Source organism: Pleuronectes platessa, chromosome 15 (genome assembly GCF_947347685.1).
Source record: "Pleuronectes platessa chromosome 15, fPlePla1.1, whole genome shotgun sequence".
Taxonomy (NCBI): Eukaryota; Metazoa; Chordata; class Actinopteri; order Pleuronectiformes; family Pleuronectidae; genus Pleuronectes; species Pleuronectes platessa.
The window spans coordinates 23,161,191-23,185,253 of record NC_070640.1 but is presented as its reverse complement, the minus strand read 5'-3'; the positions used below and the strand labels follow the sequence as shown (position 1 = coordinate 23,185,253).

The 24,063-nt window shown below is 39.5% G+C and overlaps 1 protein-coding gene across 3 annotated transcripts in view; it reads left to right on the top strand.

Moving 5' to 3' along the window:
- ntm (neurotrimin) overlaps nt 1-24,063 on the top strand; it is a 147,972-nt gene that overhangs the window by 108,097 nt on the left and 15,812 nt on the right. For all 3 annotated transcript variants that reach the window (XM_053442281.1, XM_053442280.1, XM_053442279.1), the window contains 2 exons: nt 792-1,024; nt 15,578-15,703. In XM_053442281.1, the coding sequence (XP_053298256.1) occupies nt 792-1,024; nt 15,578-15,703 (359 nt within the window). The remainder of the gene's footprint in view (nt 1-791; nt 1,025-15,577; nt 15,704-24,063) is intronic.

The window sequence follows — 24,063 nt, the reverse complement described above, 5'->3', positions numbered from 1 at the left end:
ACCCACAGAGGTACAGTTTTGCTACCAGTGATATATAATGTCTTTAAAAAAGTAATGGTGGTGAGGTATCTGATAATGTCCCTAGGCTGTGGGAGGTGAAAATGACCCAGGGCCAATTCTCTACACTGCCCTCTGTCATACCTTTGGCCTTTCTAAGTGCAGGTGAAGTTTTAGAGCAGCAGTGGAAATCATGTGCAGTGGAAAACCAAACACTTCATCCATTGGTTTCACTAATTAGTTTCTCCTATCTGGTTGAAGGTTTGCTCATCAGTGCGATGAGTGTCCACCCTCGGCGAACAGAAAAGAAATAAATCACTCAGGAGGATGCGATGAATAATAAAGAGTCCTTGTGTCCACCCAGCTGTCACTTGAATAGGAAACCTTTAGTGCTATTTAAATCACCCCCACCATATAAATGAGCAGGACTGAATCAAAGTAACACCTGTCTGTTTAACACAATAAGTTTCAACTGCACCAGAAGCTTCAGCCCCTGAAATGTTCATGCATTCTAGTCAACACCGATCTGAGAATTTCAACACAAACAGAACATTACATCCTCCATGAAAGATGATTTACTGCAGGACTGCTTTTCGACTGCATTATGTTAAGCTAGGTGTTCCTAATAAACTGCGGGGTAAAGTGTGCATATATAATGGAGGAGTTATAGTAAATATTATGTTTGAAAAACATTTGAATATTTTACTTTGCCTGTTTCTATAATGTATATTCAATGTACATTTCTGTCACGTCTATATGTACCAACTTTCAACATTATTTACTTTCCTTCACAGGTGTGCACAGGGGGACGTTGTCACACACACAGCATGGCTTAACCGGTCGAGTATACTGTACGCTGGGGAAGACAAATGGTCTGTGGATCCCCGGGTGAGTCTGGTGACCCTTAATCAAGAGGAGTTTACCATCAAGATTGAAAACGTGGATATGACGGATGAGGGGCAGTATGTATGCGCAGTCCAGACAAGCAGTCGACCAAGAACCACCTCAGTGCATGTCCTCGTCCAAGGTAACTCATCCGCTTCTCTCCTTCTGCTGCTAACATCCCCAATACCAGTTGTAATACATTTAACAAAATGTTGGTTTTAATTCAGTCTCAGCTGGGCACATTGTCTAATAAAACATCCTCTGATCCCACTGAGGTAGTGATCTATTTATGCACATGTATATTCTATACAGTAAGGTTTCATATCACATGATTTCCACTGCATGATTGATGACTGTTGTTCCTGAGCACCAGCACATGAGGGCATAAGTGAACAAACCCGAGAGGAAAGACAGGCTGTCTTTCTGGAATCTCATCTCTTCATTCATTGCTCCACTGGAGCAATTAGAGGGTAAATGCCTTGCTCAAGGAGAGGGAGTGGAGTGCGTTCTTCATTGACTACGTTAGAGGAGGTTCATGGGGGAATACCATATGGTAAGGTGCCATGGATAAAATGATGTGTGGACTAGTAATAGTGTCCTCGTAGAGATGCAGGGCATAGAGGCTCACGTCTGAAGGCTCCGAGTGCTTCGCTGAAGAGCGAGACTGGCTGGTGCAGACACTGGGGTCACTGCTGGTCAAAACTAAGCTTTGACCTGCGGCTCAACCTTTCTCTTCATTAGAGGAGGCTACTAACAGTGTTGTAAGGCTAAATACCGTCTAATAGTGTTAATAATACTCCTACAAAGCCTTGAAGTACTGAAGTCTTTCTTCTACTCGCAAGTAATTTTTTTTTAAATATACAGAAGTTGTATCCAGTGTTGGTTGCATTAAAATAAATAAAAAGCACGTTGAATCTGACTCAAGTAATTGTCATTTCTATACCATCTATCATGTTTTATAAACCTGACATTTGGATTTTCAAGGTATAATATATGGCATGGACAAAAATATTGGGGCTTTTGATGACACTCGTCAGCTTCTAGATTCAAGATAATTACAATTAATTAACAATTGTGTCAAATCTTTTGCTGTGTGTGTCTCTGGGTTTAATGTTCTACACAGTTTGCTGAATATTGCATATTGTTTGTGAGAGAGGGAGTTGTAGGAATTCTTTACTGCATTGGTCCATTTTCTGGGCAAACTGTTCTATGAAGGTTTGATGGCGTCCTCTGCATTAATATCAGGACGCATATCAGCCACTTAAGAACTGTCCAATGCTTTCTTATCATCCACACTCTTCGTGAAGACAGACATCTCTAATGCTGCCCAATATGATTTCCTTCAGAACATTTTTCTTCTGATTCCATTACGGCGCTGCAAACATTTCGGGCTCCCTGTGCCATGTGTAGCCCTTTAACATAACATGTTTCTTAGTGGACTAAGAAACATGTGAATTTATTATAAAGATCTCTCTTTTTTTTTTTTTTTTCATTTGTCAAAACGATATTCTCCCAGAAGCACTGTGGCTTGTGGCTCCTCGATCGGGTCCTCTTCCATGGAGCCCACTTTGATTCAGAAAGCAGTGTATGATGTTACTAGACACTGTTGTACCTTGATCTTGGAGGTCACCTTGAGTCTTTTTTGAAGATTTTCTTGGTTCTTTTCTCACCATTCTACCCGTCCTTCTTTTCAGGACTGACTCTGTCATGTGGATCTTGAACGTCTCAATAATATAAATAGCTTTAGTCACATGAACATCAAGCTGCTCAGTGAGGGTTTTGTTCTCTTTACCTTGACGATGCCTGGCAACTATTCTCTACTTTATCTCCTGCAGCTCTCTTTTTTCACATCTCGTTGTTTCTTGTGCTGCACACGATACTGAGCACTTTTCTTTATTTAAAAAGGTGGATTTTAATGTTGAATCCACCTCTGATGCTAAATAAAGAATTAGAATGTTGAAAACACCTCTGATGCTAAATAAAGACAGTTTGCTTGTGAACAACATCCACTTACTTATCCCCACTTCTAAGGGCAACATATCACTTTAGACCATTTTCGATCTTTCTAGAACAACAAGGATTCAGCTCTTTCCTTAGGTAAATGTATGCATGATATGCATTTAATTTCCTTTGTTGTAGGTTTCAGGACTTGATCTTTATAGTTTATCTCTCAAGTCCTGTAAGTTCTTAAAGGAAGCTGACGAAATGTTTTCATCAATATTAGGCTAGGAAAACCTCACTGAATAGGAGTGTGGATGGTGGCACTTGAACTGTGAATTCATATATTTAACCTGGAATAATGTCATGTCATTATTTGCAGTAATTTATCAGACATTTGTGGTTTGAGTCTAGTCATTCAGCTGCCATTCTATTGAATAAATAAAGTAAGAGGGAATGCATCAAAGTTTTACATATTTTTCCATTTCAATTCTTTTAAAAATTCCTTGACATATAATTTAAACATGCAAATGAGGAGCTGGTAATAAACTTTGTCAACATACTGTAACTGGCATCTGGTGTCATTAGTTAAGTGGTAATTCCCAGTCATTGTCATTTGGTTGTTGTTATTGTGAAGCACTGTGTATGCAGGGGGATTTAATTATCTTCAAATTCAGACTCTAACAAAATCACTGTATTTATGTATGAATCGTCATTTTAAGCAATAATTATGTTGCTGCAGTTTTTTTTTGCTGTTGAAGAGTGTCAATTAATCGACTGCTGTAATTAAAATACCTGCGAAACTGGCTTCATATGAAGAACAACAATGTCAAGTTTGGTGAAGGGGTCGGCACCCCAGGGTGTTGGATGTGGTTTGAGCTGATGTCAAACGGCAGCATCAGATAATTAGTCCCTAGATCTTTATGCAAGTCAACATTAAACATCCATTTGAGTTTATCCATGGAATAAAACCCCACTGGCAATGGCAGATATAGGTTTTACTCTCTGAAATTGCTCTGCTACCCATTAAGTTTGGTACATATAACAGCATCCACAAGATATATCCCAGTGACAGTAACAGCAGGTCAGAGCATTCATGCAAGTGTATTTCCCATTGTGTTTCATAGACCATCATTGTTTTGCCTCCATAGACAAGCTACGATTAAGGTCACTTTCATTTTCAGGCTCTGTTACAGATCATCTCCTTAGATTGCACTGACGATAAACTGATGTCTGTTGGTTTCTTGTCTGTAAAATCAGATGCTGGATGTTTTGCCTGCATGCACACTTCCCTCACATGATCTTACATTATTATACATTCCACTTTTTAATGTCAACCAAATATACACAAGCTTAAATAGTTTTATAAAATGTGTGCAATCTGAGACTAGTATATACTGTTTAAAAACACATTTGAAACAAATCCATCTTTTTTGTTTTTTTCACCTTGTGACGAGTGTGCATGTCTCTTAAATCATGTGCACTTTTTAATTTCTAGTAAAATAACAGTATATCACAATTATCCAGATACATTTTTACTAGACTGGTAGATAGTTCCCGTAAATGAAAAGCCTTAATATTGTTTTCCTTTGCTGAAACACATTATTAATTCAAAGTGTTACAGTTTCATGAAACTTCATGAGTGTGTCTGAGAGTATGAGCCAGCCATTGTTGAAAGTGACACATTCCTACGTTAATTTAGGAGAATTTGCACTAGATGCAGTGTGAAATCATGAGAGATATGTTTTTGTCCACTGATGAATCCTCTTTTCGTCTCAGCCACAGCATGCTCATTAATTCTGCTGCTGAAAAATGGAAGCAAAGAGTTCACACTGATGTCTGGACAAACCCTGATCCATGTTAACTCTATAGACTTCAACTATACTGTAAATGTGTAATGTTCCATCACCCCCTATAGGGAAAAGCCTGTTTAGTTCACCCCCTCTGTAGGAGGTCGGAGGTCAGGGTCTGCTACAGACTTGCTGCAAACCTCAAGTGGTATAACTCTGATACCTCTGAACTCATCATAGAGAGGTAGAGCCAATTTGATTTTATAAATGTTTTGTAGATGGAAGTGACCAGATTTTAGCCAAATCCTGTCAAACATGGTGTGTGAGGGCTGCCGACTCGTCAGAGACTGATCTGATTTCCAACCTACTAGTTGAAGTTTGTGAAAACTACAGCCAATTAGAGCTAAGGTACATGTAGTGGTCAGGTGCCCCCTGCACATATCTGTAATCTGGGAAATCATGGGTGTGAGGGACAGGGTAACAATGTTTGGGGACCAATTTTCCTGGTGAAAGATCATGTAGCGTGAGACCCCATGCTACCAGTCAGTTGAGTAGTATAAACTCACAATGACTGCAAAACTCCAAATTATTAGTAAGTATGTCAAGAAGTGTGAAATCCTTTTTAGAATGTCTTGTTGTCTCTGAAAAGATAAAAAATTATAAACATTACAAACAGAGGTCTTCCGGAGGATTGTATACATAGTTTATTCATTTATTATTATCTATTTATTTATGTACAATCGTGTGCTGTAATTATAGGCATTAGATTGAAACAGTCACCAGTGGTTAAGTAACATCACTGGCAAACAAAACTATGCAGCCTCTACGCAGGCCACCTGATCATAACCTGAAGCACAGGTAAGACAATTATAATACAGACATATACAATATACCAGTCTTTTTTTATAACCCTTTAGATTAGTAGCTAGGTTGTTGAAGATAGTCCTGGTCTGTGGAGTAATACATATAATTTGTATGATACATTTTCATGCAAATTCACTAAATTACAAACATAATCCTGTTATTCAAAAGCATTATTGTCCTAAAATTGATTCCCCAAATCAAAGTAAAAGACAAGAACATTAACTAATTCTGAGACTCTCCTATGTCTATTTACATGCAGACACTTATTAATGAAACACAATTGTACATCAACATGTTTGTTTTCTAGAAATACTCCTACATTGGGATTTCAATGAACTGAAAACACTATTGAAAATAAGATTCTACAATCCGTATGGTGGATGAAATATGTTTTTAAAATACAGCCTGCTAGATGACTTGGGGCAGTTTTTGAAGCAATGCAGTACTTTCTCCGAGACGATGAGAGGTATCACCTCTATTAAAAGGAAATTTGACATGCTTTAGGTGAGATTGGGGCCACACAAAACCAATCTGATGGCTCAGCAACACATATTCACACAAAGAGTTGTCTGTGCACAAACATTAAGAAGCAGATAGGAAAGGATTTGGAAAACTCATTGCCCACTAACACTAAAGAAAATAAAGATGCAAAGGAAAATGGCAAAATAGGTTTGGCTTCAAAGCATTTAGCACAGCCTGCATCTGCATACACACGTTTGTCAGTCTTCCATCTGTCCGTTTTCTGTGCCACGTATCCTTTAAGGGTGGTGGAGGGCTGCAGCCCTCAGGGGTTACACCCTAGAGAGGTTGCCAAATAAAAAACAACAATCACACTGAAAATTCACAATTACTGTCAATTTAGAGTCTCCAATTAACCTAAGCCCAGTCGAAATGTCTTTGGACTGCGGAAGGAAGTACAAGTACCCTGAGAAAATCAAAAGCCCCAAACTGTCTCGCTTTGAGGAAACAATGCTGCAAATTAGCTTGATTTGATTTTTGGATACATTTTCTTTTCCAAGCATGGAAGCACATGTTACATCTGTTATGTCTTTGTATTTTGTTGGACACATTTGACTTGAAACCATCAACACCGGCGGCAGGTACAGGTGTTATAATTCCACTTTTTTTTACAAACAGAGATTTTATTGTAATTAGAAATATTCCTGCCAAAATGTATACACATTTTAAAACCTGATAGTTTGTATTCTATAAATCTGAAACATTGTTTTTATTTCATGAACAGAGTTCTGCCTTGGCCTCTGGTTCCACAGATAAGTAGAAGCAACACTGACACAATTGCTGTATGCCTTTGTCATTGAGGAAGGGTAAACAGGGATCAAGCTGACATCCAATCTATTACACATGGAGATTTTGTGTAACAAACAAGTCTGAGGAAAAGCTAAAACAAGAGAAATGGCAGTGATGACCCTGTTGATACGCTTCAAGTTGATCATCCTGAAATGTTAAAATAGAGATCTGTCCTTGTTACTTTGAAATGGCAATGATAAAAAGATTGCCTGGACAGATCTGTCAAAGATAGATAAAATAACGAAAACAATCATCATCGAGAACAAGCTTTAATAAGTGAGTTTTCTATGAAAAATATTCAATAAAACATTGTCATTGTACTCAGTCATCACCTGAATCTTCAGATGTTTTTTTGTCTCACACATTCAGATGTTGTTTTATAATATGAGCGGTGGTTGATTGTGATAATTAACACACCAAGTAACACAGCTATCATTTATACAGCATGTGCCAATAAAGGTAAAGAAGTACGATAAGGACATCATTCATTGAATTGTAACGTCTTCTCTCTTCTCTGCATTAGAGTAATTTCAGTAAAAGTAGCTGTTCAACATGATCTGCTCAAGCAAGCATGTAAACTGATCCTCCTGAGTGGGATTATGTTTGGTCTGCAACATGTTCTTAAGTGATGTGGCACAGTGAAGTTTTTTTGGGGGGGGCTGGTGCTGTATCTTTGGGTCTTGTACAGGAGTGAGGGGAGGATGGAGCAAGGATGTTAACAGGTGAGAGGTGTGGCATCAGCATTAATGGAAGTGTTATACTGAGCATTTGTGGTGAAGAAGAACTGAGCCAGAAGGAAAAGCTTTCAATTTACCAGTTGATCTACGTTCCAACCCTCACCTATGGCCACAGGCTTTGAGAAGAGAAGGGAAGCATTACATCTGGAATAAAATAGGTCTGTGCTCAGCCTTAGAGATAGATAGAGAAAAGGGTGGTAGATAATATGCTGCTACTTTGTATTGAAAGGAGCCAGTTGGGGTTTAATTGGGATGCCTCCTGGGCACCTTCCATTGGACCTTTTTGGGACCCTGGGGTGGATGCAGGATTTGCTGGGGGGAGCGTTGCTGGGTAGAGGGTTACAACGCCCAGCTCAGTTCCACAGTATGTCAAACACTACATTGATGTCATAGAGGTCAAATGTGCAGTGTAGTAACAATATAAATTCACATAATCACAGAAAGGACATGTAGTCTGTTTTCAAAACAAGAAGGTTAAGACAGGAACTGAGGGACTTTGACACAAACATCATTAACATATTGATGGATAAGTAAAATTAGGGCTTTTCGCTATTTACATAATGAAGTCAAAAGACAGTCAAGTATTTCTTTATGAAGCCTCATTGTTGATAGTTGATGCAGAGCTTATTTTAGTATTTTTATTAGTACAATTTGGGAAATTGACATTTATTAATCAACTAAGATCTATATACAAATAGAAAGTAATAAATACATGCGCAAGAAAATGTACCGCTGATCAAATTTACACAAATTTAATGAAATAAATATAATCATTTATTTTATTACTGTAAGAAACTCCATTGTCTGTGTTTGTTAAGCCTCCACTGGGATCAGCCAGAGGGCAATTCTTTCAGATTTGGCACAAACATTTGTGTGAGTTTGGATTTCATTTTGGTAGCACAAGGTCAAAGGTCAAGGCCACAGGGGCTTCACAAAGTATGTTTATGTTTTTCTTGAACATGATTTGTTAACATCAGCTTGGGGGATTGTCTTCAAATTTTGAACAAACTTTCACTTGGACTGAAAGATGGACTGATTCCATTTTTGCTCCTGGAAGTCAAATGTGACATTTTAGGCCTGTCCCTTGGAAATTTCATTACATCTGACACTAGGACCAACTGATAAATTAGGACCAACTGATAAATTCATTGGATTTCAGTGGTCAAAGGTCAAGATCTCAGTGGCTTCAAATAAAGTATTTTTAACCTTTTTAAAGTGATATCTCAAGACTGCTTGAGGGAGTTTCTTCAACTTTTGATCAGTTGTCACTGGTACTGAAAGATAGAGTGATTATGTTTTAGTTGTCAAAGGTAAAAACTACGGTGACCTTTAGATGAATCTGGAAAAAAGTAGGTAGAAATATAAACACAGAAATGGCACCAGTTCTAGTTGTATGTGTATATGTATTCACTTATGCATTGTATCATTGGCCATATCATATTGATGATGATTGTATCAATTTTAAATATTGATCATGGATATTGCTTCCAATTGATTCAATGCTGAAAAGTAACATATAATCACTATTATTTGATACTTTTTGCAGGTGCAATATGATGGTACAAACTCAGTCTTACTTTGTCCGTCAATCAATGTAGGTTTTTCAGAGAATCACTTTCTGTGACTTTTTAATGATCCATAAAGATAGAAAGGGCATCACAACACAACAGTTTAAAACTTCTGATTATGAACATCTGTCTTCGGCTTGGATATGTGCTCTCATAGGAGCTGCTAAATCTGCCCTGAACAGTGCTCTGTACTATGTATCATTTTCTTGTTCAGAAGCAATTTTCTCTGAACTGCATTAAAATTGCTGTATGGTGTTTCAAGGAGATAGTTCAAATACAGTTTGGAATTGTCAATCGAAATAACTTTCAAATTTTCAATTATTTGTTATCTTAAAACAGGATTTTTTAAAGCAGTAAGTGCAAGCACAACACAACTCAACCCGCTTTAAGATTTTGAATCAATGAACTATAGTGGAGGAGTAATCCTCTGTCAAGTGACTTTTGGGAACAGGTGCAGTTATCTCACCAGATTCAGAGATTCTCTGTGTTTGTTTGAAGGAATCAAGATTTTCAGATCTATAGAGCATTCTTATCATCAACATAATGATATGTGCTATGAAAATATTGTTCACACACTCTGAATAGGATTCCATGGGCGACAGTATGGTTCTAGATATAGTTCACAAAGCCTAATCTGTGTCCTGTACAATGTGACATTAAGATGACATTGACAGAGATTTTTTTATCATGGGAAAACTTACTCAATAATATGAATACAGCAGTAGAAATCTATTGCCATGAGCAGGATTTGTCTCTTACCATTAACATCTGAAATTTTTCTCGACACCCTGAAGATTTTGCAAGCATCCTGTTTTCTGTTCATAATATTGCAGTCAAATCTCCATAACCATATGCCTTTAAATACCACTATAGTGCCATATGTACAGTGAAAGTAGAGTTGAAAATGTGGTCTTCTTTTTAAAATAATTTTAATGTTTCATTTAAAAGATTAAATTAAATACATGTAGATGGTGTTGGGTTAGTCATGTATTAGCCAGGTATATTAGTCATAGTCATGACTAATATACCTGGTCAGAGTAGGCATGTGGTTGATGATCTTCTGAATCTCTCCTCCCACTAGGCAGCATCACATGTCTTCAAATTACCAAACTGGCTGAGACAATGACATAACCTCAATGAAAATGTTATCAGGCAGAGCTCACAGTACTCTTGCTTATGCTAATTAAAGCTATACTATCACGGCAAACAAGTTGTTCTTAAGAAGCTATGAAGCTAAAAAGAATAGTAAGCTCTTGAATCACCATTTTTTGACATTCTCGTGCAATCATCCTGTACGACTGAACTTTACTGAAATAGCTATTTATTGTAGAAACAATATTTTTTCTGAAGAGAAATGTTTATATTGTGTACATATTCTATTTTTTTCTCTTTTTTATTCTGTGGACCTCTTTTGTAATTTTTTATCTTGTCTACCTCATTCCAACTTGTCTGCTGCTGTAACAAGGGGATTTCCCCGGTGTGGGATCAGTAAAGTTTTATCTTATCTTAAACCAAGAAAGAGAAAATGTAAACACCTTAAAACTTATAGCCTTGCTAGCAAACAATTCATATGGGGAATGGTGTGATGTTCCTTTTAAAACAAGTAGAGCACGAGAGTACTGTGTGCAGAAAGAGCATTTGTATGTGTAGGTGAACATCCTATCGCTAGTGCTGCTAACTAAATCTCTCTCTCTCTCTCTCTCTCTCTCTCCACAAACACACAGAATTTCTGTCACAGTCAGATTGCTCAGCTGCAATAGGATAAATCCTGCTGGAATTGATGGCCGCTGGACATGAAGAATTTTACCATCTTCTGCAGTTGGGCAGGACTCAGTTTCACTGTGCACGTTTAGTTCTTTACTACAGGTGGTGCCTTCCCCCACCCAACAAACCTGACCGATTAGCTCCAAAGGTTTATCATCTGGAGATACACTCCCTAATACCATTCACACCAAGTTTGGTGAAAATCTCTACATGCATTGTTGAGTTATTCTGCTGGCATGCACACACTCACACACATACACAGACAGGGGTGGAAAAAAAACACACAGCTCGCAGGATAATGAAGCATGGATAAGTACAAGAGTCTACAAAAAATTCCCCCAGTTTAAAAATCAATCTATGCACAGTGTTAATCTTTAGACATCTAGTTACAACACCAAATTATAACAACTAACTAGGGCTGGTAATGAATAATCGAATATTCAATTATTCGTCATTAAGAATTCATTCGAATAAAAATCCAAGCCTAATGAATAATCGTTCTAGTCCCGCGCATTATGAGAACAACATCTTCCGGTATCTTGCGCGAGCGCGACTTCCAACAACAGATGAGTGTAACAGGTGCGAAATCCACGTCAGATATCTTAACGGACTATGAGTTCAGGTCAGTGATGTGTGCATCTAAAGAAAAATATGTATTCACTCTAACTGGCAGAGGGAGGGCAGCCCCATTCGATTGACAAAAAGGGCAGAAAAAGTTTTCTTGTATGTGAACACTAGCAGCACCACACAATGTAGCGGCCGCGCCGCGTCCATTCTCTAGCGCGCTGCCGCCTGGCTGTTCACACCGGACCCGCGATTCTTTGCTTGTTGTTGTATGTAACCCGTTCAATGTCGGGGTTCGGGGGTAAATAATGATGGTCCTCATAGCCCCCCCACACACACACACCCCTCTCTTTCTGTCTGTGTGCTTGTAGTGGGGGGACATATGGGGACATTAACCGGAACTGGAAGTGAATGGTACTTCTGGCTACAGTCATTTAAAGAATAAAGCACAGACTTCAGAATAAGGGCACATATTAATAATCGTTTGAATAATCGTGATTTTGATTATTAAACTAATTCCTACTGAGTTATAACTACAGAAAAAATGGAAATAGCTAAGTTGGGGGTATAGTATAGCAGGCTACAACCACAACACACATATATACATTATCACCATTTAAGTTGATATGACAAACTGGTAGCAGTTACAGCGCAGCATGATGATTCATTTGGAGTTTGCCTCTGGCTAGCGGAAATTTTGGTCTGTACCAACTCCTGGGAAATATCTGGTGTGTTCACCAGCCAATCTCTCACTGCTGTGTGCTGCTGAGAAAACCAGACAAGTCATGTTGCCGACCGGAGAGCCACTGTGACCAGGAGCAACTCTGTTTGCCATAAACACTGGTTTCACATTGTGATTTAATACATAGTAATTTTGGAAAAAAAGATTATATAATTTTTTTTAACAGTGGTTCTTGTAAAATAGCTTCCATGAAAAAGCATCCCAATGCAGAGTTCACATAACAATGTTCAGATGTGGTTTACAGAAACATGAGACAATATGCACATGAATTTTTTTTTAAAAGTTTCTAAAAGACAATAGCAATGACAGGGAAGGTAATCATAAGATTGGTCAATTCTATGATGTAAATGAGCTGTCCGTTTTATCAGACCTTAAATATTCAGGCGGATTCTTCAATTGGTGGGATTAGAGAAACAGAAAGCTGCCTCATTTTGCTTAGCTTTGATTCTGAGAAGATTAAAGTTGTCCCAGATGACTTGAGGGGTCTGGATGCATCACAACTAACAAGCAGATCAGAGTTGTATTTGGGTCAGAGACCATTTAGTGCTTCATATGCTAGTAATAGGATTTTAAAATCCTTTGACACAGATGGAGCTGGTGCAGTGACTTAAGAACCAGCATGATGTGCTCTAATTTCTTAGTGTTAGTGAAGCCTCTGGATGAGCTGCAGCTTACTGGTTGATTTTCACTAAAACCTGTAAAGACACTGTCACAAAACTCTCACCTGCTGATCTGTATATTTTTTAGACAGACATTATGTCACGCTCGCGTTAGGGAGATTTTGTAATTATGTGGCTTGTAACATTTATGTCAGAGCCCATGACAAAGCCAAGGTTTGTGACTTGATTAGTCGATTGTAGTGTGTAGTCAAGGTGAGCACTGATTTGTTGTGTTTAGTTGTAGAAACTAAACAGAATCACAGATCAGGTTCCTCATCAGTTGTGTGCTGTCAGGGCCAACAAGGCAAACAGTGATTGAATTGTTCAAGCTAAAGATGGTCAACAATTAGACAATGACAAAGTCTAGGTCTCTCTTGGGACAACATTCTGTCCCATCAAGGGTCTAAATTTGTAATTTACTGCCCACTTGTGGTGACAGTCAATTGTTTCTGGAAGCCAGTTTGATTCCCAAACTTTATATTTATTGTTTTTTTTATTTCATGTGACCAAGTTATATTCACAAATTCACAAAAGGCCTTTTTTTTTTTTTTGCTTTTGAAATTTGTAGATCAAACCTTTATTTCTGAATGTTGACTGACTACAGCTAGCTACAGACCAGTGTGCTTGTCATACTGTGTTTGACTCTGCTTCCATTGTTCTGAGAACAGTTCATCATTATACACATACACAAATGCGTGTGGGGTTATAAAATTACTGCTGCAGTATTTTCTTCCGAGGTGTTAAGATGCAGCAGCAGCAGGTAAACTAGGACATTAAACTGGTTCATCATCTCTCTCTCATGAAATCTGCAGTAAGTTTGAGAAGTTTAAGAGAGAATATTTTCACACAATTTGAGGAGCTCCTTGAAGAGATATTGTGTAAGTCATGGGTTTTAAAGTAAGAAAGATAAAGGGTGTGTGATGCTGTGGCTGGAGCAGAGTTAGAGCAGCATTATAGTTGTGCAATGTGCAATATAACAGTGCAATGTGCAGTTTAGACTATTTACCAGTAAATAAAGGCTGCCACGGCTCAGGACCCAAACAGAGTCACTGCTGTCAGATGCCCTGGTCTGTCTCACTGCTGCCTCTGTTTAAGGATGAGAGGATGAGATACCTCTGTCGTTAACAAGCCCAGATGCTGGTCAATCTCACAATGATTTTATACAATAGCCGGGTGTGTGTAGACATAATTACACCACCTAGGTGTTTCATGTTTATTGTACTCACGAAGCTCCTTGTGTAGTTACCTCTGTTAGCTCTGTTTGACTATTTTTTAAAGTCACCGTTGCCCTTTATTACAAACGTTACCTTGTGCCTAGTCACACAATCCTTAGTTATAGTGCGGAAACACAAAATAATACCCATTATCTCAAAGTACTTTTTATAGTATGGTGAAGTTACCCAACATTTCCCACAATGAGCAAGCAGCAAGCCATCTTGGGACACTCAGCAAGGTTACTGTAACTCCGTGGATTGTACTCTGCTCCAAACGTCTTATCCATTCTCTGGTGACCTAATCCACACACGTCTGCATGTGGTAGACGTGCCCCTTTTTTTCACCCCTGCTCCCTCGAAAGTCTGTGCAAACCACTGAGCTTCATGGTAGCCAGTCATGAATGACAAGCAGTGCTGGTTAACCATTCATGGAGTTCATTTCCACCGGAATAAGGCAGGAAAGAAAACACTGTATCTCACTCTCTCTGTGCCTGCTGCATTCAAAGCTCAGTAACACATCTTTACTTGTCCTTAGACAATCACCACCTTCTGTCGCGAGTGAATTACACATGACAACCATTCAATTCCCAAATAAACATAATTTCCCTTTATGGGTTTCTGTGCTGCATAAGAGGTTACTAAGTTTTTGTGATTTAAATCTTTTGTTGTATTTTGTATCTGCTCTGTTGTAACTGTAGCACATTTATTTATGTTCAGGAACAACTGCTCTGGTCAGGTGCTTCCATTATTCATCAGAAACTGCTTTGCATATGTCAGTGTGGGGTGGGGCGGGGATTTTCTCACAAAAGAACACTTGTTTCTCACTGTACAAAGTTTTACACACCACCAAAATATGAATCACACCCCCTCTAAAACTCTCATACACGGTTCCTCCTGAAAACAATTAAAATAATTCTAAATTACAACATGTAAAGTATAAGTACAAATCATTCAAACATGATAAAAATCAGATATGACATCAGCAGTGATATCAAATGAAGACAGATGTCAAATCAAATGACCAAATGTTACTAGAAGCAGAGGATCAAATGAAGCTCATGATCCAACACACATGGTGCATGCACGATTAGGTCTGTGCATCTCAGCTTCATGAAAAAGTCCCCAGACGCATTGCTCAAAGGGTTGCATCTTGTCTCCCAATTATTTATGTGTTTTGGTGTTATATGTCATAAATAGATCAGAGTGCCAGCTCCTATTCCCATTAAGCCAGGTGTGCTTACATCTACACACAACTTTGTCAGTCTGAAACTAGCAAAGACAATTGCATTGCACTTGTTACTCAGTGGATATAAGAGATGCCATGCCTGCAGTACAATATATAATCTACCATGAGGATATGAACATATGAAAATAACTTGATATGCATATTTCTATTAGTGTTGTTGCTAATTATCTGTCCAAGAAATCTAACACTTTTTAACCGATGTGGAGATAATCTTATTCGTTGTTTGAATTTCTAACCTGTCATGTCTGTCAAACTCCAAGCATTAGATTCACCTGTTTTTTTTTTTTTCATTTTCTTTCAGTACCACCGAAAATCATCAACCTGTCAAGAGATCTTGTGGTGAATGAAGGCTCCAACGTCACCCTTATGTGCCAAGCCAGCGGTAAACCAGAGCCTTCAATCAGCTGGAAACTTGTCTCCTCATCAGGTGACTTGCTTTTCTTTAAATAAGTGCATTACCTACTCTGTATTTCCTCCATAGATGTATCATATTTCCCGTGCTTCCTGTTAAATTTTTTTTCCCACCATCCTTCTCTCTGCCTCACTCTGTTTTCCCGTCACCCCTCTGTGTTTATCGCCCCATCTTTGACTTTGTTTGACCCCTGGTGGATTTCTCACTTCACTTATTACCCATCATTACCTGTTTTCCAGATCATCATTACAACGTAATTGTTCACAGGAAAATAAACTGGCCCTGTTGTAATTGGACTAATTAATTAGGATAATTGGATGGATGTAAATGTTGTGGAAGCACTTTGAATGACAGGATTAATGCAGAGGACATTTAACACTGTGTGAAGCATTATGCAAGGACAAGCGAGTCCTCTGCAAGTGGGAACAAAATCAGGTTCGTCACATTGTTTATGATCAGAGGATTTATTCTCGTATTCTTTCATAGAGACAGAAGGAAATCGAGTGTTAGTTGCTATTTATGTTCCCCTGAGTCAAAGCTTCACTTAACGAGCCAAGAAGCCTGCATTCATAACGAGTTGCATTTAAAAGTCAGAGCTTTCATTTGTGCTATCTTAATTGTTGAAGCAGGTATCTGGGAATTGAAGTGTAATACAACACGAGTGTGTCCGAGCTGTGATCTGTGAGGAGATCAACATCGTTAAACATGGCTCTAGGGCTGCTCGATTTATGGAAAAAATCATAATCACGATTATTTTGGACAATATCGAAATCACGATTATTCAAACGATTATTAATATGTGCCCTTATTCTGAAGTCTATGCTTTATTCTTTAAATGACTGTAGCCGGAAGTACCAGTCATTTCCGGTTCCGGTAAATGTCCCCATCTGCCCCCCCACTACAAGCACACAGACAGAGAGAGAAAGAGAGGGGGGTGTGGGCTATGAGGACCATCATTATTTACCCCCGAACTCCGATCGCGGGCTGACCGGCGGGGAGAAATGTGGGTTCGGTGTGAACAGCCAGGCGGCAGCGCGCTAGAGACTGGACGCGGGGCGGCCTCTACATTGTGTGGAGCTGCTCGTCGTCGGATCCTTCGAATCCGAAGTTGAAACGCAAATAATTGTTTCAACTCTATTATAGTAGTTTGGAGATCGTTTGACCCCATAATAAAATCACGATAACATTTTCTATTAATCGAGCAGCCCTACATGGCTCCCATTTGTCAATTACTACAGGTTTCTGCATACATTACTTTTCACACCTTGCAAAGTCGACTGAAGAAGCTACAGCTGGTGTTGCTGGAGCTTTTTGTTTTCTCTCTTTTGTTATTGAGTAGATATGGTGGCTGTCTGCTACAAGTCTAACTCTTTGGGTTAAGGAGTCAACAGTCTGGGGACTTTGATATCTACAATGACTGTGACACCAACAAGGTAGTCGTTGTAGAGACTGGAGTATTTTCTTGTTGACTCGTGTTGTCGTGCTGTGATGTGGGTCCCGGGAGCTTCTCTGTCATCTGTGCAGAATTTATTAGTAACAGAACCCCACAGCCTCTGCATGAACAACAGAAACTCTGAGTGAACCTCACATCCTGCTGGAGCTTGCTCAAGGCTTGACTCACAGTGTGACCGTTGTTGTTGTACATTGTGCGCTCTTGGTGCTCAACAAGTTAATGATATTGCTCATTCTGCATACTGACCAATTAAAAGTTGATGGTTAATGAATGAGTACTGGAGCCTATTGTTCAGCTCTGTCCCTGCTCTATGTAGAATGCTGCTGTATGCCGATCATACAGTATCCATTAAGCTGCTTGTATATTCTCTATAGACTGGAGGAAAAGTTGCTGCACTGAGGTGAGTGAATCTTCAGCTGCTTCCAGACAACCACTCAACTGTGGAGTTTCTCTGGAACGTAAATTTCCGAGTGAGCGCTCCTGGGGTTTCTCTAGACTTTCTCGCCTGGCCCTCCGCCTAGTATTTGAGTCTGCAGAATGTCCGGAGGAGCCTATATGAAGGGTTGGGGGTTGATAACACTTCTATCAATCAGGTCCATAAACATAGAAGACACTGACAAATATGCTAAGAGAGTTTGTGGTGATAAGAGTGTCACTTGGCTCCAAACAAAACACACAATCTCTGCAGTGGAATCAATATGTTACCCCCTGCCTCTGCCTGCTGGACCCCCTTTCACCTGAATCCTGATATGAACATGTGTGTGAAGAGAATTTCACACTGCGTCATACATGTGTGAAAGGAAAACTTCACAGAAAGTTCGGACCCAATTCTCCAGAGTTCCTCCACGGGATATGTGTGAAAACAGCTCAGCAGGGAGAATACCAGTAGAATACAGCGGCTGGAGTCTGAAGACTTCGCACAATTACGAAGCACAGTGAATAAGACTCCCACAGTGAATAAGACTCCCATATGTTTTACAGCATAAACATTCACATTACTTTTAGGACATTTTCATAAATCATTCAAGCTTTTCCATGTAAGTTGTTTCAATCTGTACATTCTAGAGATGAGCCGGATACTCGGCTGAAACGAGTATCCGGTACGGATAAAGCACTTTTGCCGAGCACGAGTATTATACGAGTAATACGAGTCAATATCTGTGCTCGGACTGAATGAAAATCCTCACACACCGCTCTGCTCACTCACTCACAGAACAGCTCTCTGTCTCTCAGTCACTCAGGTTCGCGGGTCTTTTCCGTTAACGTTTAGGGTTTCTTCACTTGAAGTTTGTTTTTATTTCAGTTTGTACTTACTTATTCACCAGTAGAGTTCTGTTAAACGTGAGTTCGTTCAGACGTGGTGCTGGCAGAAAGCGACTCGCGTTGCATCTCTGCCTGTCTGCCTGTCACGCACTGAGTGTCTGACACTTTCTAGGTAGTAGTGGTATAAAAAATATTACAAATTAAGCTACGCACACATTATATATTATATATATTATATTATATTATATTACATTTCACTTCATAATTGCAACAGCATGTGTTGTATTCATTGTTGCAAAACTTGTTCTGTAAATAGTTGCTATTGTGATCAAAATCATTGATCTGAAGCTCAATGCTGATGCTGTCCTGTAATAGTTTTCTAATCAGCAATAAATATAACAATTTCTGATCAACCCATATCAATTGCATGCTTTCAAGACAACCCGGCCTACTTCCGGGTTAAATCACACCCACTTCCGGGTTAGGCCCCGCCCACTCCGAGTACGGATACGGATACAGATAATTCATATGGTTAACAGATACAGATACAGATAATGCTGTACTCGCTCATCCCTAGTACATTCCCTTTCTGTTATTTCTCAATGAAGGAGTACTCTCAGAAACCGCATGGACATCTCTTTGAAATGCTTCCAAATATGGTCAGGATAAGGAAAGACATTGCAGAAGTTAATCCATGGCTCCAAAACTACATCAAACTACATCATCCAGAAATTCAAATGCATAGTGAATGACCTGTGATTTTGTTTGTATTGTTTATCACACAGGACAGATGACATCACTGTGACAACACTGTGCTATTGTTGAAGAATAACTGAATAACTGATTGGATAGCTGTCCTTACATACTACAGTTAAAGTAAAAGAAAGTAATTTTCTTTAAACTTTAAGTCGCAAATGATTGCACGCTACTGTATTTGTTTAGTACCGACTTTAATTTGGAAACATTTTATTCATTTGAAGTGAATGAGACAATATTGGTGTTGGCCCATAAAGACTATTCAATGCTGCACAATAATATGCGTTACATACTGTCTTATGACCTTGTAACCACATAGGTATACTCCGTTCTACTACATCTTAGTCCCAACAATGTATGACATCCCCTGTTTTGCTTCTTGTTAACCTAGATCCTGTATTCTCTCTTTCATATTGTTTATCCTTCTGTCCCAAAAGAAATATCCTGCAAAACCATAAACGGCTATTTCTGTGCTTTGTCGTCTGAGTCAGGGATACAGCACTAACCACTGCTTCTCCCACTAGACTGTGGATCTTCCATTCTGGGCTCACAGCTCACAGACACCTGCTCATTGTCCTGTCATATCATGAAAACATTGCAATAATTCATGGCTTATCCAGAAACCTGTTCTGGGGAGGTGAAGACGTCTAACCTAGTTTCTCCTGCGTTGCATGGGATGATTTCAAATTCCCTTACCTGTGCACAGTTTTGAAGGGCAAGCTTCAAAAGGAAAGGCTAATTAGCAACCATGTCGGCTCTCACCCCCCAGCAGCCCAAGATGAGTTCAGTGACAACAGTCTCTTTATTCATTATGAGCAAATGTGACTGCATCTGCCTCTGCTGATTCCAGTGGACTGTGGAGGCTGGTGAGCTAAGAGATCATGTCAGTTGGCACCATGGCCGATGGGTCTATTCTGGAGCTCTGTTTTCCTTCTTTTTTTCTTCCAGTCAGTTGTACAAGAGTTTAGCTGATCTGTTGGAACAAAAACTCATAGTCATACTTTGACTTGGTGAGATTGTCAGCTCAACACTGCAGTCGTTTCTGTACTTCAGCAACACAACAGACATACATAACTCACACTGAGAATGTGGCGATTTAAAGGTGGTGGGGGCTATGTCATTCAAGCCTGGGGTGACTTATGGCAGACTTCTATCGTCAATCACTGTATGTCAGTTTGTAAGACAAATCTGCCAAGTCCAGCTGCAGACGGTTAAAGGGTATTTCTGGCTGGATGACACAAACAACCTGATTAACTACATATGTGCTTTGGGGAAAAGGTGCAATATGCTACTGATTCTTAGTTAGATTGACACATTTGACTGGATATCCAAAGAGCAACGGTGAGAATGGGCTATCAGTAGCGGAGATAGAGAGTTTACCAGCCGGGAGTTCTACAGCTCGTTTAGAGGCAGTGATGCACTGTGGCCCTGTTCAGACCTGGTTCTTCTTGGATGAGCCGATGACAAGTAGCCAGATCTATGTACAGATGTGTGAAGGATGCAGTGAGATCTGATCACTCAGACACTATGTGGAGTTGCATGTGTTGATATATTTTTAGCATTGTTAATGCAAATGTGTACCAGACCACAGTGAGGGACCGCCTCCTCAGCTGACGTCCTCTAAACCCTGTGGAGAACTAAAGTATTTTTATACTTCTGTGTGTCCCTATGTACATTGATTTATTTGTTGCCGTCATCAAAGTATCAAAACTGACCTATATTTTACTTTTTCTTTTTTTTACTATTTTAAATGTGGATAATCTTATTAATTAGAGTTCTGCACAATCAATTGGCTTTGCCCTGCTCACACAAACATAAACACACAAATTGACAGCAGACCTATCTGTCACAATCAGACTGAATAGAAGATAATTTGATCTGTGTTTAAAGAGCTGGAGCTGAGATCTGATCACAAGTAGTCACAGGAGACACATTCTGATGTCATGTGTAAACAGGGCCTGTGTCTCTTGAGGATTTGGGTTAACTAGATGCTCTCTCTCGCTCTCTCTCTCTCTCTCTCTCTCTCTCTCGTCTGTCATGTTTTTTTCATGGAGTATTGTCCAATAAGGCAGAGGCCTTAAAACTCTCTTTAATGCAGTCAGTTCCGATCACAAACCCTGATCTCTGCCTTGCATGTGTGCACTCTCTGCAGCATGTGGCTCCACTCCCATAAAGTCTGAGCTTTTGTGCAACACTGAGCTGTTTGAGAATCTTTATGTAAAACAAGCCATTTTTCAGAGCGGCATCCCCGTTCAAAGGCATTTTCTATTCTCTGCTCATCCCAGCACTCTTCATGATCAAAATGGATGCAGTGACTGGCTGCTTATGTTTGTTTATCCGTTTCATCTGTATTTTTGAGCAGGCACCAACAAAACTTCAATTCAGGGACGTCTATTGGCTTTGAGTTTGGTGTGGGATGAAATGTAAATACGAGAGCTGGCCCGAGAAACTGTCATTTTGATTTTCCTCCTGCAAGATTAAAAAAGAAAGAGTGATTCAACCTTTTCTGTTTGTTTTTTACTTGTTTTCCCTCAAATGGTTCACTTTCAATGTGCTGAATTATAGCTGCTATTCTTCTTACATTTTCCTTGTCAGTTTCATGGGCAGTACTCAACAGAAGGATGTATAAGGAGTGTTGGGATATACACAGAGTCACACTACACAGTTGTCTCCCTGACTCAGAGAGAGAGAGAGAGAGAGCAGCAGCGCAGAAAATGTCCCAGTACTTGGTGAAATCCAAACTTATGTTCCAGTATCTCCCAGCTGCAGAGCAACTCTGCTCCAGCCCGGGGCCATTCAATGTGGGCCCAGCTATTGCAAGCACTCTGGGGTGTTAAAAGAGTGAATTAAATAAATAAAGATCCTGTGTGAGGGTGGCTGTGTGCGTGTGCGTGTGCATGCATGTGTGTGTGTGTGTGTGTGTGTGTGTGTGTGTGTGTGTGCATAAAGATTGATGATTTCAGGCTGTGGCAGGGGCTCTCACACAGCCGTGACCCAACTCCCCCTCACCTTTGATAGATAGATGGCTTAAGGGGGCTTGTGGCGGATCAGAAGTGATCTTTGGTATCTTCCACAGACCTCACAGTCTGACTGCAAAGTTTGTCAGTCCAGGCGGCCAGCCGACGCCCCGGTGCATTAGGGCAGGTGAAATGAACATGCACATGATTGAATCTGGGTTCAGAGGCAATAAAAGTTTCCCAGATTAGCAGAGGTCCGGTTGCTTGGAAAGATTAATTTGAAGTTGGAGATGATGGAGTCAGTGGTCGTACTAGATTGAAATCTTTTAGAATGGGGAAAGGAAGAGGTCCTTTAAGTTTTATTTGTATCTCTCGACATTGTGATGGTTTTTTAAGCAGAATTTTATAACAGACTATAACTCACACAGTGTCTGTGTCAATCGACTCTGCAGTAGCACAACAGACTGACACTCCTTTCTAATTACCATCCCTAGACTGTGCTGTTTCCACAGAGCTGCTCACTTCTCTCTTATTCTTGCTCACTTGTCATTACGGCAGCCGCCACCACTCTCCACTGCATCCTTCACTGTTTGTGTTTAGCTGCTTAAACATTGGAAACCTTAACAAATGGTTTCGCCTTTACTCACCATCTAGGGGAAGATTTACACGGCTGACAAAGATGTTTGACTGAAAGTTACATCTGCGTTACCTCCACAGCCCCTGTTAATGTTGTATTATCATTAACTTGTACCCTTTTGTAAATGTGGGCAGGCTGTCTGCATGCTTTTGTGGTTTGTCCCAGCTGTTGTGTTGCCGTCTCATCTCATTTGCAGGGGGACCGTTGAATGTCATTGTTTACTTACTAAGAATTGGTTACATTAACGAACATTGCTTGCAGAAACACCACTTAATTAAACTACTATATATTACTTATTAGTGCCACAAGCAGCTTATGAGAGCTCTGATTTCGAAAAATTATCTTTTTAGGCAATGAGGACAGTTCAGTTGCCACAGTGAATTCCCTAAATACCTGTAGGTACATATATATATATATATATATATATATATATATATATATATATATATATATATATATATATATATATATATATATATATAATATAATATATACAGTGGATTTAAAAAGTCTACACACCCCTGTTAAAATGGTAGGTTTGTGATGTGACCAAGATAAATAATGTCAGAACTTTTTCCACCATTAATGTGAAATTGAATGTGAACAATTCAATTGAAAAAACTAACTGAAATCTTTTAGGGGGAAAAATGAAAAAAATATATAATAATGTGGTTGCATAACCTCTTATAACTGGGGATGTGGCTGTGTTCAGAATTAAACAATCACATGCAAACTCATTTTGAATAGTAATCAGTACCAGAGCTGCCAACTTTTCAAAAAACCTTGGAGTGAGATTTTGTCGGGGGTGACCAACATTTTGCCGCGCACACAGCCACACACGTTGGTGGCTCAAATATCAGGGTATTGTTGGAATTTGGCGTTGTATCCATGTTGTTCGCTGCATTCTGGTGGCCTTTGGGGCCCGAAGTCGTTGATAGGAGCGGCCGACTGGAGATGGACAACATTGGTTACATTCTGTGACGCAAAGACATAGCTGAAGGTCCACCCCCAGGAAATGTTGGTTTAAGTAGATGTTGTTTCATGCATTCTAGTGGATTTTTGGGTGGTATGCTAAAGATGTGCAATACCTGAACTTCTTCTGATTCATGTTCCTCTGATCATGACTTGTAGGGCCTTCTAGCCTTGAGCTGAACATTCAACCAGAAAACTATTGTTGTGCCTCAATGACCACAATATAGCCTAATTAATAGACCTTTGTTTAAGATTTGACCAAGGTAGGTTGATTGACATTTTGATTACAATGGTTTTCAACTAATTCTGAACTGAAACCTAACCTATATTTTAAATA